Raw genomic sequence first — 20,035 nt, 5'->3', positions numbered from 1 at the left:
CAGATGGGTACTGCACACCTGAGACAAATGACAAAGTTTGCTTGCTGAAGAAAGCTTTGTATGGACTGAAACAAAGCCTCAGGCAATGGTACAAACGATTTGATGAGTTCATGCTAAAGATCGGATTTGTCAGATGCAGCTACGACAGTTGCATGTACATGAAGTGGCAAGACGGTGAAATAAGTACCTACTTGCTTCTTTATGTGGATGATATGTTAGTAACCAGCAAAAGTAGGGAGGAAATCCAGAAGATCAAAGGTATGCTCAATTCTGAATTTGACATGAAGGACCTAGGACCTGCTACAAAGATCCTAGGGATGGAGATTACTAGAGATAGGAACAATGACACATTATTCTTGTCTCAGAAGTCATATATTCAGAAGGTTCTTGCAAGGTTCAACATGTGTGAGGCTAAACAGGTTGCAACACCTATTGGCCAACACTTCAGATTGACAAACTCTCAAACACCAGAGACTGAGGATGAGAAAAGGTACATGGAGGGTGTCCCTTATGCCAACGGGGTTGGTAGCATCATGTATGGGATGATCTACAACTACGCCGTCAGCATTGTAAGCAAGTTCATGGCAAACCCAGGACAGGCTCACTGGGAAGCACTAAAATGGATCCTGAGGTACCTGAGAGGCACTACAGACCCGGGTATACTCTTTAAAAGGCAGGAAGACAAAGAAGAAAAGGTAGTTGGTTACGTTTCCGATTATGTAGGAAGCATTGACACCAGGAAGTCACTGATCGGATTCATTTTCACTGTCTTCGGTATGACAGTCAGTTGGAAGTCTAACCTCCAATCTGTTGTGGCCCTCTCGACAACAGAGGCCGAATACATTGCTGTGACTGAAACAATCAAGGAAGCTATGTGGCTAAAGGGCATGACTGAGGAGCTCGGGATACATCAGAAGGTGATAACTGTGTTTTGCGACAACGGCAGTCATTTGGAAGTCTAACCTCCAATCCGCTGTGGCTCTCTCGACAACAGAGGCCGAATACATTGTTGTGACTGAAACAATCAAGGAAGCTATGTGGCTAAAGGGCATGGCTGAGGAGCTCGGGATACATCAGAAGGTGATAACTGTGTTTTGCGACAACCAAAACACCATTCACCTAACTAGAAATCTTGTATTTCATGAAAGATCCAAGCATATAGATATAAAACTTCATTTTGTGAGGGATGTCGTCGCCAAGGGTTCAATAGTAGTGGAGAAGATACCTACTGAAGAAAATCCTGCTGATATGCTCACCAAGGTGCTACCGACAGCTGAGTTCAGACACTGTCTGGACTTAGTAAAATTCACCAAGGGCTGAGGGCCTCTTAGGGGCCAGGTAGAGGAAATCCTTACTTCGAAGCTTCTCAATTGAGGGTCAAGGTGGAGAATTGTTATTTTGACCCCCAATTTATGAACTAAGGTAAAATGACACTTTTGTAATGTGGTACCTCTCACCTACCTCCCACCTACCACTCTCTTGCTTCTATAAATAGGGTGTGAGGCTTAGGAGAGCAAGCAGGGAAGAGCTCTTAAGCTGCCACAAAGGAGAGAATAACTAGAGAGCTAGAGAGGAGGAGAGCATCTTAAGGCCTTGTATCAAGGTGTCGCTTGAGAGGGAGACCATAGAAGGAAGATGAGGGCTCATCTCTATGTATAAGCTATGTATTCTCCATTTCTTTTGCCTTAGTGAACTATTTGATTGATTTCCTCCCGTGGACGTAGATCCAGTTGGATCGAACCATGTAAATAATCTGTGTTTGCTTGTGTTCTTTCTGTTTCATTTCTATGCCAGGAAGTACATATCTCACAACAAATACAACTTTGTCATGCATAGGTTCATGCAACCAAAGGGTTATAAATGTAACTATCAAACTTTAGGTGTTAGATATGAAAATATGTAAAAATTCTGTGGTCTGTGTGTTAATTCCCACTGCCCGGATGCTTTTGTATTTAAAGCAAGGTATAGGAAGTCTATATCTGAACTGCGAAGCACATATTTTGTTCAGGATGTTATGGGGGCATAAATAAAGCAATCTTATTTTGTTATCAATATTTGAGTTATTTTATACCCTCTAGATTTCATTATTTTATTCGGATTATTCTACTTAACGTCATTAAATTTGTCAAAAATTCTGACAGCAATTTCTTCACATAGTGTATTTCACCTTTTAAAAGTTAATATAGATGTATTTTCGGTGATATCAAAGATTTAGGTAATATAAATGTAAAAAAAAAGTTAATTATAGGTGTTATATATGTAAACACATAGGAATTGGGTGGTATTTATGTCAATTCCCCCTTTTTTTTGGTTTATTTTAAGTATTTCCTGGCTAAACTTCATTTCATTCATTCCATGTCTTTATCAGTGCTGAACGTTCTTTGCTAAATGACATTTGACAGGAACAAATTCAGCAGCAACAAGCATAAATGTGATAAAAGTGACCTTGAAAATTTACATCCCGGAGGCTCAGATTTCTGTTGAAAACATATCCCATAAAAACCCCCTATAAATTTGAATTTGCAGTCCCTATAAATTATAAATTGCTTATTTATATCTATCTGCATTTTATGTAAAAACTATACTGTATCTGTGCAGAAATGTTTTGCTTGTAAAACAATTACCCCTTGGATGATGATTGTTTTACATTATGTATTATATTGTATGCACTCCAATGTTCCCATTTCACATAAGATTTGAATGACTCTTTAGAATATATATATGCTAGAACTACTTAAAATTTCTTATAACTTGTATGATGGAGTCATAATTGTTGGTAAGGTCTATGTTGAGATAGAAAAAGGACTAGCCATACAATTACATGACCTTCACAATTAGTAATATCTTATATATTATTTAATAAATTTTATTATAATTCTTCGGGTAATATATGAGCTTTGTATTTAGCCTAATTTCGTCACTTCTTAACTATTAAACTATGACAAAGAATTATTTTAGCCCTTCATATAGTGGAATGGATTGGCCTCTAGTTGATTGTGCTTTCGTCGCTCACTCGATTATAGTTGTAATGGTGATATGTTGGGAAATAGTATGTAACTCAAATAAGTTCGTTATAAAAACAATAGTAAAAATATTATAAAATTATCTTTGAGGTATATTCGAGTCATAAATGAATAAATCAAGTCATTTTCGAAGCATCTTTAAACCCGGATCAAATCATCTTCAAATCATGATAAAGCAAGCTTAAATTAATGATTGAATGACAGTCAAATAAAGACTAAATAAGGACCAAATATTATTTGAGGCAACTTTAAAAAATGATTGGTTGATCGTTGAACAATGATCAAATCATTTTCGAACAATGATTGAACAATCGTCAAATGATGATCAAATCATGATCCGATAAGGATTACATATTCTTGAAGTATCATTGAATGATAATTGAACAATCAAATCATTTTTCAATAATTTTTGAACTACAATTGAACCTTCTTTGAATAAAATCATACAATGATAAACTATCTTTGAGGTGTATTTGAATCATTATGTAATAGAGATTAAATTATTTTCAAAGTAACTTTAAAACTTGATGGAATAAAGATAAAATTATCTTAAGATTGAATAAGCATAAATCAACAAAAATGGAATCATTTGAAAATAATGATTGAACAATCCTAAAAATGAACATTAGGCCTAGTTACTATTAGGTGGCCTAATGCTCAGCTTCTTCTTCCACTCCCTTTTTTCTCTACTTCCTACTCTCACTTCGCCTTAACTGCGATCGATCGTACTTCTCCTCTGCGCGGTTGAGCCCCCATGGCTCCTATCCCTCTCCTCATCTTCATCCCCCTCCTCCTCTCTCCCTCCCCCGTATCCGCTTGGAAGAAAGACGAGTTCCGCAACTGCAACCAAACACCCTTTTGCAAGCGCGCTCGCTCCCGCACTCCTCACTCTCTCCCCCGTCTCATCGTCTCCGATCCCTCAATTTCCGAGGGTCACCTCACTGCCCACCTCCTACCTTCCATCCCCTCCGCCGAAGATGTTTCCGCCGGTGATCTCCCTCGCCCTCTCCTCCTCCGCCTCTCGGTCTACCAGAACGGTATTCTACGCCTCAAGATCGACGAAGACTACTCTGCTCCCTCCGCTCCTTCGAAACAACGGTTCGAGGTTCCCGATGTCGTGCTCACCGACTTCGAAGACCGCCGCCTATGGCTCCCCCGGGTATCTTCCTCTGAGGACGGCTCGATTTCTTCCCTTTATTTGTCGGACGAGTTTGAGGCGGTGTTACGGCATGATCCTTTTGAGATCCAGGTCCGACGGAAAGGATCCAATATTCCAATAATATCGTTAAACTCATACGGGCTATTCGAATTCGAGCAGCTCCGGGAGAAGAAAGAGGGAGAGGATTGGGAGGAACGATTTCGAGGACATACCGATACTAGGCCGCATGGTCCTCAGTCGATAAGCTTTGATGTTTCGTTTCATGGGGCAGACTTTGTGTATGGAATCCCTGAGCACGCCTCTACTTCGTTGGCCCTTCGTGCTACTAGAGGACCTGGTGTGGAGCATTCTGAACCCTATAGGCTTTTTAATCTTGATGTTTTCGAGTATCTACATGATTCACCTTTTGGGATATACGGGTCCATCCCATTCATGCTCTCGCATGGGCTGAAGGGGTCCTCTGGATTCTTTTGGCTTAATGCCGCTGAGATGCAGATTGATGTGCTTGCCCCTGGATGGGATGATTCGGCTGCTCCAGAGAAGGGTAGGATTGACTCTTTTTGGATGAGTGAGGCAGGGATTGTGGATGCTTTCTTCTTTGTAGGCCCGGGGCCTAAGGATGTTCTTCAACAATATGCCAGTGTGACTGGAACTCTGGCAATGCCGCAGGAGTTTGCCATCGCTTACCACCAATGTAGATGGAATTACAGAGACGAGGATGATGTTGCTGCTGTTGATGCTGGTTTTGATGAGCATGACATACCTTATGATGTACTGTGGCTTGACATTGAGCACACTGATGGGAAAAGGTATTTCACTTGGGATAGAGTTTTGTTCCCTAATCCAGAGGAGATGCAGAAGAAATTGGCAGCAAAAGGGAGGCATATGGTTACTATTGTAGACCCTCACATCAAGAGAGATGATTCCTACTATGTGCATAAGGAGGCTACAGATAAGGGTTATTATGTGAAGGATGCAACAGGGAAGGACTTTGATGGCTGGTGCTGGTCAGGTTCGTCATCATACCCAGATACAATTAACCCGGACGTTCGGGAGTGGTGGGCTGAGAAATTCTCATTCAAGAACTATAGGGGTTCAACACCGTCTTTGTATATATGGAATGACATGAACGAGCCTTCAGTCTTCAACGGCCCTGAGGTAAGTTTCTTTCATAATACCTATCAGAATCAGTGAATGACCTATAAGGATCTTCCTTTATAGTGATTTTGAAACTTTAGAATAATTTTTTTTTGAGGATAATTGGCCAACTTCTAATAAGTTGATTGCCCAACAAATCATTGTCATATGTCGATCGTGTGGGATTGAATTTTATCTACCTATATGGTGGTGCAACTTTCATGCTTTGTTTGATGTGCCCTAAGCACATAAGTTCTGAGTTTTGTCAAATCATTCATCTTAGTGCTCTTAGTTTATCTTATTTAGAGATCAATGACTTTTTTTTGAATTACCACAGTTTTAAAACTTAAAAGGCGTCCGATGAGTGAATAAAGAGTATTTTGATCCTTATTTTTAAGAGTAAAAGTAATGCATAAGAGTGTGAGCTATAAAGGAATTAAGTTAGTGTGTTATACATTAAAATTATGAGAGAGAGTAATTGAACATAGGTTAAGACGTGATAGAAATATTTCTTAAAATCAATTTGGATTTGTGTTGGGTAAACTACCATGGAAGTTATAGATTTATTCATAGGTTTGATGGATAAGTATAGAGAGCTTTTACTTGTGCTAGAATAGAAAGGTGTTGATATGATTTATATTCAAGTTATTAAAGATATGCATACTAGAGCTGAGTAATTGAACATAGGTTAAGGCGTGATAGAAATATTTCTCAAAATCAGTTTGGATTTGTGTTGGGCAAGTCTACCAAGGAAGTTATAGATTTATTGAGAGGTTTGATGGAGAAATATAGAGAGCTTTTACTTGTGCTAGAACAAAAAGGTGTTGATATGAAAGGTGTTGGTATGATTTATATTGAAGTTATTAAAGACATGCATACTAGAGCTGTTATTGATGGTTGAAGTGGAGGAATGTATCGTGCTTATTGTGTGATAGAAAATTATCGCTTAGACTCGAATGAAATTTTTATAATCTGGTGGTGAAACATGTAATGCTTTATGACGCAAAATGTTGGCCTATAAAAGAGAAACATAAAATTAAGGGTTGCTGAGATTTGAATGCTGGTGGATGAGTGGCTTTATACTTGGAGACAAAATGCAAAATGAATATATTCATGAAAGGGTTGGTTTAGCTTTAGTGGTAGACGTAGCTTTAGTGGTACACAAGATTAGAGAGAGATGTCTTAGATGGTTGGGTCTTAGCTTTAGTGGTAGACAAGATTAGAGAGATAGACAAGATTAGAGAGAGATGTCTTAGATGGTTGGGTCACATCAAACATCAATTATCCGGTTACCCATTTAGGAGTTAGATATTTAGATTCGACTTATGTTAAGATAGGTAGAGGTAGACCTAAAAAAACTTGAGATTATATAAAATTGATCTTAATTTATTAGAATTAAATAAAAATATAACACTCAAAAGGGCACATTGGAGAAAAATGATTCATGTGGCCGACCCCACTTAGTGGGATAAATGCTTGTTGTTGCTCTTGTAGATCTTTTCATTGTTTCTACTAGGAGGCTATCTATATGATTTTTTTAGTGTCCTTTTTTTTTTTTTTTTTTTTTTTTTTTTTTTTTGGGATTCATTTAATATTTCTTATGGCTTCATTTTTTTGTAGTTCATATACATATGTGCCTGTAATATGAGGAACCTTAAAATTTTGTCACATATTCTACATGAATGTAAAGGGTTGGAGTAGCTCCAGTGGTAGACAATATTAGTGAGAGTCAGCTTAGTTGGTTTGGTCACATTAAACATTGACCATCCGGTGACCCTAGTAAGAGAGTGGATGTTTTAGATTTGACTTATGTTAAGAAAGGTAGAGGTAGACCTAATAAGACTTGGGCATGTTGTATAAAAAATTATCTCAATTATTAGAATATAAAAAATTATCTCAATTATTAGAATTAAATATGACAATCAAAAGGACACAATGGAGAAAAAGGACTCATGTAGCCAACCCTACTTAGTGGGATAAAGGTTTGTTGTTGTTGTTGTTATTTTCTACATGAATCTAAAGCCTTGTATTCATTGGAAGAAGTGCAAATATGAGTAACCTTATTTCTTTAATTAGATATCAATGCCAAGAGATGCTTTACATTTTGGAGGAGTTGAGCACCGGGAATTGCATAATGTCTATGGGTACTACTTTCTTATGGCCACAGCTGATGGACTATTGAAGCGAGGCAATGGAAAGGATCGCACTTTTGTTTTATCTCGAGCTTTTTTTGCTGGGAGCCAACGGCATGGCGCTATCTGGACAGGAGATAATTCTGCTGACTGGGATCATCTAAGATCTTCAGTTCCAATGATTTTGACCCTGGGGCTTACTGGAATGTCATTCTCAGGTAACAAGGCGTTGGCAATCATTGATTGTCATACAATTTTTCTATTATGGTTTTGGTTGATAAAATTATATTTTGCTGTTATGTAGGTGCGGATGTTGGTGGGTTTTTTGGCAACCCCGAACCTGAGCTGTTGGTGCGTTGGTACCAGCTGGGTGCTTACTATCCTTTTTTTAGAGCTCATGCGCATCATGACACCAAGAGAAGGGAACCTTGGCTTTTTGGGTAATGTTATGCCCTTTATCTAATTTTCATTGTACAATTTATACAAGGAGGATTTTTTTTGGCTGTTGTGCTATTTCTTCATTGTGATGCAGAACTGATCCTTGGGTTTCTTAGGTGCACGATTTATCCTGTTATTGAGGAGGATGTGCATTTTACTTGTTCTTCTACTTATGATAGTCTTACAACAAAAAATCTAGTGACTAGATGCGTCCTCATCTTTTGTTTGTTAGCATTCAGGAGCTGCGACTGGTAGAACAAGCATATAAGCATGGGTATCATAGATTAATTAGAGTATCAATTCATCAGAGCTTCACAAAAGCATTTGCATTTGCTATCTTACAGTAAAAAAATGAAAAATAAAATAAAATCACTCTTGGGCACAAAAATAAAATTGTTTATTTCAAACCAAACCCAGACAAAAAATAATTAAGAAAGAACCGCTGCCAGGCTCAGACTAAGGCTCTACAAATATCGTGGAATGTGACCCTGATGCACCTAAGTCAAATATCCTTGTAGAAAGATTCGCTTCCAACATGTCTAGGTGGTTTTTGAATCTTGCCCAGCCGCTTTGATGTTGTTTAGATTTGCTTCCAACATGTCTAGGTGGCTTTTGAATCTTGCCCAGCCGCTTTGATGTTGTTTCTCACCTTTTTTTTCTTCTTACCGTAGCATGTATTTTTTTCATTGTATTGCTATTATTCAGTGGTATTCATTTTTTTGAAACAGACATGCTTTGATGCCAGAATTTTTTCTTTTAAGGAACTTTCATCCCTGTACCATGTTACTATCTGCGGCTTGCGTAAGCCATGCTCTTCATCTTTTTTAACCTCGAGAATATTTAGAGACATTTTTGTATATGTTAAATGTCATGATCCTTTAGCCTTAGATGAATTTTGTATAATTTTGGATTTTTACTCTGAACGTTGACGAAGGCTCTCACAGAATTTTGCATACGCTTGAGAGAGTAAATACTAAGAGGTCATTTGTTGTTTGCTTAGTGCTACGCCCTCCCAGCCCTTACACGTGCCGGTCCACCCTGGACTGGCTGGAAATAGTGGAAGCGGCCCACAGGCGGGCTGGTCTTGGCGACGGGAAGAAAGGGAGCGGACAGAGGTAGCCGCAGAAGAGGGAAAGGAAAGGGTGGGGTCCACGAGTGCCATAATCACCTATGCAAAGAGGATAAATTAAAGGAGTTCGGAGGAAAAGTTAGGAGGGAAAGTTTTTGAAATGTTGTGAGGGGATTCTATTAGAAGGGGAACCTAGGGTTTGCTTTCTTTTATGCTTGTTTTTGTTTGACTGTTGTTTTCTTTCTTCGTGTGGTGTTCCTAGAGACGTATAGGGTGTGGGAGAAACGATCTACCTCTCGAAAAGTAGATCAACATTGTATCTTGCTTGTTTTCCCTTGATTTTCGTAAGAGTTGTTTGCTGATTTTGGTATCAAGGCGTATTAAATAGGTATCAAAGCATAGATATTGGTGGGATGGCAGCAAAAATAGTTGATATACTAGAAGAAGAGGTAGAGCAAATTCAATCGAGAATGGAAGAAACATTTGCTACCATGGAGGATATATTTTCTTCTATTGAAAGTTGAATGAATGATGGATTTGTAGGCTTAGAAGAAATGTGGGAGATGATGAAAAAGCTCATGGTGATGCAATTCAAGGTTGTGCCGACTACTCCAGTTACAAACCCTAACCAAGGGTTGATCAAGAAATCCTTGATCAGATCAAAAGGAAAGGAGATCGAGCGAGAAAACAACGATGAAGACATCATCTACCTACAATAGCGCCCCCCTAGGGCTCCAAGAGGATGGGTAGTGGAGACTTCTGATGGAGGGGGATGAGCCCGAACATTGGAGAAGGGATGGTGGAAGGGTCACGAAAGAGTATGATGGAGGAAGGAGGGAATCTGGAGTGGGAAGTGGAGGGTAGGAAGTGACTGCGAACATTGGGAGAGATGAATGTGGATTGGAAGTCCTTGATGATGGAGTTTCAAGTGGAGGGTAGGAAGTGATGCTGAGAGGAGATGCTAGCTTATGCAAAACCATGGTGTCGCTTAAAACCATGGTCGAGTTGATTCAGGGAGCGAGACTAGGTTACATGGTAGAGTTGCAGAGCATTGAGAAGATTTGATATTCAGAGTGGGCACAGTTTTTGGAAGGGGCCCAACAACTTCTGTAATAGTTTACTAATGTCTTCCAGCAGTCAAGTGAGGTACCTCCTCCGAGGGAGCACGAGCACGCTATTACATTGGAGGGTGTTTCTCATCAACGTCAGACCTTATAGGTACCCTCAGATTCAGAATGATGAGATAGAGAAGTGTTTCCCATCAACGTCATACCTTACAGGTACCCTCAGATTCAGAATGATGAGATAGAGAAGTTGATCCGAGAGATGCTCGAGGCTGGGATTATCAGGCCTAGTGTGAGTTTTTTTTTTCCAGTCTTGTCCTGTTGGTGAGAAAAAAGATGGTAATTGGAGATTTTGCGTGAACTGTTGAGCGTTGAACAAGGAGACGGTGTTGGACAAGTTTCCTATTCCTGTGGTTGATGAGTTACTGGATGAACTTTATGGGGCTAGTCATTTTCTCAAAACTTGATCTTAAGTCGGGATATCATTCGATCAGGATGAACCCAGCGGATGTGCACAAGATAGCGTTCAGGATACATGAAGGACATTATGAGTTCATAGTGATGTCGTTTGGCCTCATAACACCCCAGAGACATTTCAGTTCCTCGTGAATAGGGTGTTCCAGCCTTACCTTCGGAAATTTGTCTTGGTCTTCTTTAATGAAATTTTGATCTACAGTTGTACAGAGACAAAGCATGCGGGGCACCTAAGACAGTTTTTTAGATATTGAGGGAACACCAGTTATATGCCAGATATGTTTTTTTGCATAGTTGCAGGTGGAGTACCTAGAGCATGTGGTGTCCAAAACAGGGGTAGCAGTGGATCAGTCCAAGATTGAGGCTATGGTTGATTGTCTCTTACCAATGAGTTTGAATGAGTTGAGAAGATTCTTGGGTCTCACCGGATACTACTGGAAATTTGTGAGAAGATATGACACGATAACACGACCACTAACGGAGCAACTGAAGAAAAATAATTTCAAATGGGGGGAAGCATCAGCACAAGCATTTGAACACATGAAGTGGGCAATGACTAACGTCTCGGTATTAGCATGTCCAGATTTTAGTAAACCCTTCGTGGTGGAGACAGATGTGTCAGGCTACGGATTATGAGCAGGCTCATGCAAGATTAGAGGCCGATTGCCTACTTTAGCCAATTTTTTAAAGCCAGAGCATGCTAAAGATTCAATGTATGAACGGGAATTGATGGCAATTGTCTTGTCCATTTAGAAGTGGCAGCCTTACCTGTTGGGATGACATTTTTTGGTCAGGACAGATTGTAGGAGTTTAAAGTATCTTCTGGAGCAGCGAACGATGACTGAGGATCATCAAAGATGGCTGTCCAAGATTCAGTACAGGCTAGGACTAGAGAACAAGGCAACTAACGCACTATCGAGAAAGCTAAAGGAACCTCAATTACGGCTTTATCAATACCATTGGTCCTAGAATGGGAAGCCTTGAGACATGAGAGAGAAAAGGATGAGGAGTTGAGGAAGGTAAGAGTCGAGTTTTTACAGCATCCAAACAGCCACCCAGTATATGAATTTAGGAGACAACAGTTGCTCCACCAGGGGTGATTCGTGCCACCTAAATCGTCAGAGTATATTGCTATATTATCATAAGTGTTTCAGGGCAGTGCATTCATGGGATATGGTGGCAAAATGCGAAGTATATCAGCAGCACAAGTACTTGACCGTAGCATTAGGAGGGTTATTACAACCATTAGCATCGTCGAGGATGGTTTGGGAAGAAATGATGATGAATTTCATTGAGGGATTGTCACAGTCAGAAGGGTTCGGTGGATTGCTTGAGTAAGTATGCACATTTCACTCTCTTATGGCTTGCTTTCATGACGGTCTCAGTCGCGACGATGTTTATTTGGTAAGTGGTCTGTTTGCACGGAATACCATAATCAATTGTTTCAAATATGGACAACGTGTTTCTCAACCACTTCTGGAAAGAGTTATTCAGGTTGCAAGGGACAGTTCTCAATAGGAGCACTACATAGCATCTCCAGAACGATGGGAAAACGAAGGTGGTCAACATGAGTGTGGAGGGACAACGTGTTTCTCAACCACTTCTGGAAAGTGTTATTCAGGTTGCAAGGGGCAGTTCTCAATAGGAGCACTACATATCATCTCCAGACCGATGGGAAAACGAAGGTGGTCAACATGAGTGTGGAGACATACTTGCGTTGTTTTTCATCTGATACACTAAAGTTATGGGCTAAGTGGATTGCATGGGCTGAATATTGGTATAATTCTTCGTATTACACCGCAGCACAAACAACTCCTTTCAAGATATTGTATGGACGAGATCCGTCTCACTTTATACATTATGGGCATAACACTACACCAGTATCCAACGTTCATCAGTACTTGGAGGAGATGGACAAGATACTAGCAGAGCTCAGGAGGATCTTTTTAGGGCTAGGGGTGTAAACGAGCCGAACACGAGCGAAAACGGCTCTTCGTTCCGGAAAAAAACGGCTCTTCGTTCGTGAACAGCTCGTGTTCGGCTCGCTAAGCAAGAAACAAACACAAATAGTAACTTCACTAACAATTTCGAACACGAGTTTGTTTCAAACAAACCGAACACGAACGCAAGCTTTGTTCGTTTGTGTTTGGTTCGTTGAAGACATTGGCCAGGAGGAGGATTGAGAAACTGTCATTGAGATACTTTGGCCCTTATGAAGTGATGACACGCATCGGAGCAGTGGCCTACCATTTGAGGTTGCCACCATCATCCGCACTACACCTGGTTTTCCATGTATCACGGTTGAGACGTGCGATTGGAGATCATATATCCTCGCCTACACCACCACCGACGCTGACAGAAGACTTGGAGGTGATTTTGGAACTGTTAGAGATCGAAGGAGTTTGCCGAGAAGTAAGGTGAGCAAATGAGGTATTGGTAAAATGGAAGGGACTGTCAGACTATGGGCAACGTGGGAGCCTTATGAGGTGATCCACAAGCAATTTTCATCCTTTCACCTTGAGGAAAATGTACTTTTTGTTGAGGGGAGTAATGTTACGCCCTCCGAGCTCTTACACGTGATGGTCTACCCTGGATTGATTGGAAGCAATGGAACCGGGCCCACAGGCAGACCGGTCTTGGCGATGGGAAGAAGGGGAGCAGACAAAGGAAGTTGCATAAGAGGGAAATGAAAGGGAGGAGTCCATGAGGGCCATAATCACCTATGCAAGGAGGAGAAATCAAAGAAGTTTGGAGGGAAAGTTAGGAGGGAAAGTTTTTGAAATGCTTTGAAGGGATTCTATTCGAGGGGAACCTAGGGTGTGAGAGGGTGTGAGAGGACGATCTACCTCTCAAAAAGTAGATCAAACTTGTCTCTTGCATGTTTTTGTTTGGCTGCTATTTTCTTTCTTCGTGTGGTGTTCCTAATGACGTCTAGGGTGTGAGAGGACGATCTACCTCTCAAAAAGTAGATCAAACTTGTCTCTTGCTTGTTTTCCTTTGATTTTTGTAAGAGTAGCCCTTGTTTGTGGTTCTTCCACCTATCTATTGCCGTTTCGTTGTGTTTTGTTCACTGATTTTGGTATTAAAGCATATCACTTGGGTGATATGCTTGGGCCTATGAATAATGGATGTGTTGCATGGGCTTGATGCTAGCAAAATTGGAAGCAGGAAAGAGCGAAATGAAGTTCCCGGACATCTTCTCCAAGAGAACTGGCAAAGTTTGAGGTTTAAGCTTCATATATTTTTTTACTCACTAGTTTCAAAATTCTTCATTTAGATTAAGAATAAAATGAAGGGAAAAAAAAACTTTTAAATGTATTATGATGTTTTGTTATTTATATATGTGCTTAAACATTTGAGAGTACAATTGCCAGGTACTTCAAAATACATATGAAAGGTCAATTAAGAATGTAAAATTAGAATTGCAAATAGTCTATTTTTGTAAGGGGCTTGCGACAGGTATTTTTATATTAGGAGGATCTCCATTTGTTTTCTAGCGTTTATTTTCCTCAATTTGGATTATAGGATTATTTAAAAAAAAATCAATTTTGAAAGTGATGGACATACTAATATATCACATATTCGATGCAGCTGTGATAATAGTTAGTGGTAGCTTTAATAGGCTTGAAAGTTCTAGTATGATGAGTCATGAGATGAATTACAGTGGATATGAATTCAGAGATAAAAATGGAATGTTTTAAATTTTATTTGAATGTGTACATGACCTAGTAGTGTCGAGCAAATATTTTTAAGAAGTGAGAAGTGGTCTTATTTATTTTTAAAAAGGGAGCCTCTGAATCATAAATTATATTCTTTTTTACTTGTAGGGAAGAAAAATATTCTCTCAAAGATTATACATTGATTAATGGAGAAAATTTCAATCACACAATATGGAATAATAGTTATGTATATGTATCTTAGAATGACAAAATGATCAACCGCAATAATTGACTAAATCAAGATAGCGGAATTCAAAAGATGAGTGCTCATCCTCTAGGAGGGGTTGTTAAGCAAGGTAAATTGAATTATATAATTGAGCCAACTTAGTGCATGATAAGTTGGCTAGTAATTAAAAATATTATTGTAGAAGTTTTTGAAGGGTCAAGAAATAGATTATGGAGAATTTGTGCTTAATCGAGTAATTACAAAAGGTTATATAAAAAATAAATATTAAGCCGATAGTATTGAATTTATAATGATTTTAATTGCACCAAACTCGTGTAAAAGGTTGTGAGTAAACTATCAGCTATCAATTTTGATGATTTGTTAAACTTTTAGGGCTAGAGATATTGAGATGTAGAGGCTTTAATAAAGTTAAGTAGTGTATTAAAAGTGATAATAATATGATCTTAGTTAAAGATGAATGCATCAAGTAAAAGTTAAAATCTTACTTTGAAAAATTGAGTGAGTTTTAAAAAAGGTTTTTTTTTTTTTTAATTTATTGGAAGGGCATAATGGATAGAACATAGAGTTATATTATAGATTAATTTAAATATAAAAAGAAGTCAACTTTAAAAAAGAATTTTAAGGTTAAATATTTAGACCTATATGAGATACCTGTTGGGGTTTTTAAGCTATGGGTTTTAAACAAAATTTTGAAGTCTAAGAGGATGCTAAATAATTTGAGAAAGATTTTATTTTCATTATTCATTGAAAAAGAAGATGTTTGTGATTAGGGTATTTGTAGGGGATACAAATTTCAAAATAATTTAGTGAAGTTCATAAAGGGAATAATGGAATAGGATCTTAAAAGCATTGCTCTGGTTTTAAAGAATCAATATTGTTTATCTTTTATGCCAGAAAGATCAATTATTGATGCATTTTTTTGTTTTTAGGGAATTAATTGAAAGCTGAGAATAACTAAAATATCTTCATTTAATTTTTTTTAAGATGTAGAGGGCATTTGATTGAGTATCATGTGAATTAATTTGGTATGCACTAAGAAGAAATGTATTTTAAAGTTATATTAACATTATTAGCAATGCACACTATCGAGCATTGATTAGTATTTGAATGATTATGGAGCGACCAAGGATTCTCAAGGATTCTCACAGTCATAACTTTTTTATATCATGTATTAACATTAAGTTTTTATTTTTTATTGGTTATGGATATACCTACTTGGAATTTTTTAAATGAGGTATCTTGACTTGTGTTTTTCTTTTTTTTTTTTTTTTTTATGGATATACCTACTTGGAATTTTTTAAATGAGATATCTTGACTTATGTTTTTCTTTCTTTTTTTTTTTTTTTTTTTTTTTTTGTTTTTTTACTTTTTACTACTTCTTACTAGTAAGACCTCTCTAATTAGATGAAAAATTAGAAAAAACGGAGAAATTGCTTATAAAATAATGATATTTGGATTAGCATATCAGTTTTGAGTGTAAGATATGCAATTTAAGTGGGTGTGATGTTCCTTATTATAAGCTAATTATATTAAGAGATAAAAGAATATCTGGATGGGATATGCTTGGGTCTATCATTTAAAGTAATTTGAATATAAATGACGATATAACTTTTGGAATTACGGTTAGATATTTTTGATAGAGAATTTCTGTAGGAATATGCTATGATAAGATAATATTGTGGAGACTTAAAGTAAATTTTATTCAAATTACATTCAAGTGTTATTTTGCATGAATTTGGGTATTGTTAACAAGGAAGCATTGATGAACTTGCCAAAGATAAGATGGACCTGATAAAACTAAGAGTTTATTGAGAAATGATAATTTTAAAAGGGATGATGAAATATAGGGTTCAGCAATTTTTTAAAGAAGATTGTTAAATCATCTGAATCCACTCATTCTTATTCAAAGTTGCTTAAAATTGGAGAATTTTTTTTGTTATTTTGTTAGTTTTGAATTGAATTAATCGATTTTATTAGGTGCAATATATTGATAGAAAAAAATATCAAATATATAATCAACCATCTTTTCTTGAAGCTTGTTTATGACATTTTTATAACTCTTAACATGTTTTCTCTTCTAATTATTGTGTACTTCTACACATAGGATGAAAGATATTAGTTATATTTTATCCCTGGATCCCATTGTCTCACATCTCACTTTTATGCACTTTTGTCTTGCATATGTTCTCTTTAGACTCTCTCATTGGTGAGAGCTAAGAGGTTTTATAAGAATAATTTATTCCTGTTTATGATTTTGGGGATTGATAGTTCATTACAAATAAGTGGATTGATACTTTGAGTGAGATAAACTTGTACAAGATTTTGTGAGTGATGAATGAATTATGCTTAGTGAAAGGTAAGCTTGGTCGTTTTTGAGAGGGGGGAACATAGGTTCAATGTCATGATCATACTTTTTTTTTATTATTCAAAGTGTGAAACAAATGAAATTTTAAACGGTTTTTACAATGTTAGTGTGGACTTGAAAAGCTAATGGAATTAATTATCATTTATTAGTTTTTATCACATATGATAACTTATTATGTTCTTGTTGGATGTTGCTTTGTTTTTTTAGTGATTCATTTTAGGAATGCTTTAGCAAAAGATGGCACTTTCTTATTTAAGAATTCTACAAGGCAAGATATATGCTAAAAATTGTTATCATAATGATTGAGCTACTAAAAAAGCGGCTTTGTTATATGTATGAGAGGATTAGTCCCCTAATGCAGTACAACAACATTGCCCTGGGAAATACACAAATCAACTATTACGAGCTTCACTTCAACGCTAGTACCCCTATCTATAAAAACTTGCTAAGAAAACAAATTTTAATTTAAATGAAGGTTTACCAAGATCTCATAATTGGTCCATCTTTTTTTGATTTTACCATTACATGCCTTTATGACATTACCCTCCATTTCATACCTATGAGCCTAAATTGCCTTCTTCTATGCCTTTGAGTTCCTTTGGCCTATGACTCTTGGTTACATTTTGGACATGCTTGTAAGCCTTTAAATCACTTGGTCCATCTAATATTACAATGCCGTTAGTAAGCCATGTTCAATCACATAATAGGGCCCTTTGGCATTTCTTCCAATCCCATCTTATTGGTGATTATCATAACGATGGAACCTAATGGTAAAGGCATGTTCAAATTAAATGGTAAACGCTAATGTTCATATTTTGACCAAATTGTATCCTATCCATATGGTATAATTGAGTTTTTTGTGTAAAAGAATAATGAGACTGATAGTTCTCTGTCCATGTATTCAAGACATCGTTGGCAGGGACATCTCGAGAAGCATGTGTAAGTATTTGTGTTTGCTTGATTATTTCTTTTAAAGGTCTTCCCTAACTGAAATTTTTTTCTAAAGCATTTTTAGCATCTTTTGTTCATTTTCTTTTGAAAGCCTAAGATTTCTGAAGAAAGGTTATTTGCTATGTGTATAACTTGTGCTGATACATCATTCTTTTGCCTCCATTGGCCCAATATTTAATTGCCGATGATAAGTTAAATTTCATTTGGTGCAGTTCATTAACTCATGTGGACCATAGTTTGATTTGCATTTCAATTGATATGTTTCCTCTGTTTCTTTTGATCAACCTAAGTCAATTTTTAAACATGATACAGTGAGAGGAGAACCGCTTTGATTAGGGAAGCAATACACACAAGATATTCATTGTTACCATATTACTACTCCCTATTTAGAAAGGCTAGTGTAAGCGGTATCCCCATATTGCGGCCTCTATGGCTTGAATTCCCCGAGGATAAAGAAACATTTGACAATAGTGAGGCCTTTTTGGTTGGTGAAAGTATCCTAGTCCAGGGAATATATGAAGAGGTAATTTGTACTCATAGTCTGAATTCATATCTTTGTAGTATGTTACACACTCTTATGTTTAAAATGTTGCGCAGGGCCAAAAATCCGTGTCAGTTTATTTGGCTGGGGAGCAGCCTTGGTATAGCATGAGAAATGGAGCCGCATATTCTGGAGGCCAGATCCACAAACTTGAGGTTGTTGAAGACAGCATACCCAGTTTCCAGAGGGCAGGTTCCATTGTCCCTAGAAGATACAGGTTCAGACGTAGCACAACACAAATGACAGATGATCCCTATACTCTGGTATGTATTTTATGTCTCCATGGCTAGTTTCATACCCATCTTCAGAATTCAATGAAATGATGTGCTTGCTCTTCCCCTTGTCCTTGTGGGCTTCTTCTCCTTGATCGAGAAGTTCTTTAAACTTCTATCAAACATGATGAATTTACAATCCTTCACATTTTCATCATATCACTGTTCAGGTAATTGCACTCAATAGTTCTCTAGCCGCAGAAGGCGAGCTTTACATCGACGACGGCAAGACTTACGAGTTCGAGCAGGGCGCATACATCCACCGTCGATTTGTTTTCTCTAACAGCATCCTGACCTCATATAACATGCATTCCATCCCACCCGAAGCGAAGAAATTCTCTTCAAATGCCACCGTGGAGCGGATCATTATTCTCGGACTACCATCGGCCCCAAAAAAAGCAGTGATCGAGCCCGGCAATCATGAAACCGACATCGAGCCCGGCCCGCTCGCACTTAGAGCGGGCGCAAGCCCAGTTGCTCTTGTGATACGAAAGCCCAATGTCCGCATTGCCGATGACTGGACCATCAAGGCCTTGTAGGTTTCTATGGATGGTTTCGACGTGAATTATTTGTATCATTTTCGGCGAGTGCGGCAGGAATTTTGTTTTAATTTGCATTTTTTTTTTAATTTAGTGATCAAAATGGGCTGAGAAGTGTTTAATCTTATGATTGACGTTATGTTCCCATCGTGTTTCGGGTAATTTAATAACAATTTTATATGTACAGCAGCTGTCTAAATGGCTGCTGATCTGCATGAAAATTGTTGCTTTCGGGGCTTCTTTGACAAAAGTTTGCGATCAGCAACAAATATACTTGTTTCTCTGAAATCTAAACCATTACTCGAGGCAAAAAACTTTCCCATGAAGATCTGATTTTTTCTAGAATTCGTTTATACTTGATTTTTTGATTTTTGGTTTGAGAAGTTGGTGAAGTCCTTTCGTTTGGAGTGAATGAAATGTCAGAAAAATTTTTTTGTTTGATGAAGCAGTGGAAGACGACGTCTCCTGTCACAAGAATGGTAAATTTTATCATTGCAGATCATAACTGGTCTGTTTGATTTTTTGATTTTTGGTTTGAGAAGTTGGTGAAGTTCCTTTCGTTTGGAGTGAATGAAATGTCAGAAAATTTTGTTTGTTTGATGAAGCAGTGGGAGATGAACGTATCCTTTCGCAAGAATGATAAATTTTATCATTGCAGATCATAACTGGTCTGTTTCAATTCGATGCATGCGACTTTTAAAAGAAATTGATTGAGCTGTGATGTTATTTCAAATGAAGCCTAAATAGAAGGATGTGATTTTGCATTTTATTATTTGAACTTCTTTAAAATTATAATAAATAATATTTGTTAAGAAAATTTCTTTGCAATTTATATTTGTATTTATAAAGAGATGATAGTTTTTGTTATTATATGCAAAATTGTTTTTTTTTTTCAAAGTTAGTGTAAATACTTTTATTTTAGCATTTGGTATCTTATGCTGAATTCATGAACTTATAAGTTTATA

The 20,035-nt window shown here is 37.5% G+C and overlaps 2 protein-coding genes across 2 annotated transcripts in view; both read left to right on the top strand.

Annotated features, from left to right (window-relative positions):
- Window positions 1-2,455, top strand: part of LOC110024491 (carotenoid 9,10(9',10')-cleavage dioxygenase 1-like) — a 43,097-nt gene extending 40,642 nt beyond the window's left edge. Inside the window, exon 14 of the mRNA XM_020724490.1 lies at window positions 2,403-2,455. Coding sequence (XP_020580149.1) covers window positions 2,403-2,429 — 27 coding nt within the window. The 3' untranslated portion in view covers window positions 2,430-2,455. The remainder of the gene's footprint in view (window positions 1-2,402) is intronic.
- A 1,179-nt stretch (window positions 2,456-3,634) lies between these two features.
- LOC110024493 (probable glucan 1,3-alpha-glucosidase) lies at window positions 3,635-19,389 on the top strand. The gene is made up of 6 exons (XM_020724496.1): window positions 3,635-5,340; window positions 7,396-7,669; window positions 7,756-7,891; window positions 18,031-18,241; window positions 18,316-18,522; window positions 18,702-19,389. The coding sequence occupies exons 1-6, from the start codon at window positions 3,778-3,780 to the stop codon at window positions 19,068-19,070; spliced, it is 2,760 nt and encodes a 919-aa protein (XP_020580155.1). The 5' UTR covers window positions 3,635-3,777; the 3' UTR covers window positions 19,071-19,389.
- Window positions 19,390-20,035: the final 646 nt, after the last annotated feature.

This window comes from Phalaenopsis equestris, unplaced genomic scaffold (genome assembly GCF_001263595.1).
Source record: "Phalaenopsis equestris unplaced genomic scaffold, ASM126359v1 Scaffold000258, whole genome shotgun sequence".
Lineage (NCBI taxonomy): Eukaryota > Viridiplantae > Streptophyta > Magnoliopsida > Asparagales > Orchidaceae > Phalaenopsis > Phalaenopsis equestris.
The sequence above is the reverse complement of the archived record's forward strand: the minus strand, read 5'-3'. Positions and strand labels throughout refer to the sequence as shown.

Bases quoted from the DNA above. Each gene is read 5' to 3' on its own strand.
- LOC110024493 (XM_020724496.1), top strand. From the start codon at position 3,778: ATGGCTCCTATCCCTCTCCTCATCTTCATCCCCCTCCTCCTCTCTCCC. The intron at 7,670-7,755 runs GTAACAAGGCGT...GCTGTTATGTAG, and splicing joins TACTGGAATGTCATTCTCAG to GTGCGGATGTTGGTGGGTTT. The intron at 7,892-18,030 runs GTAATGTTATGC...AACATGATACAG, and splicing joins AGGGAACCTTGGCTTTTTGG to TGAGAGGAGAACCGCTTTGA.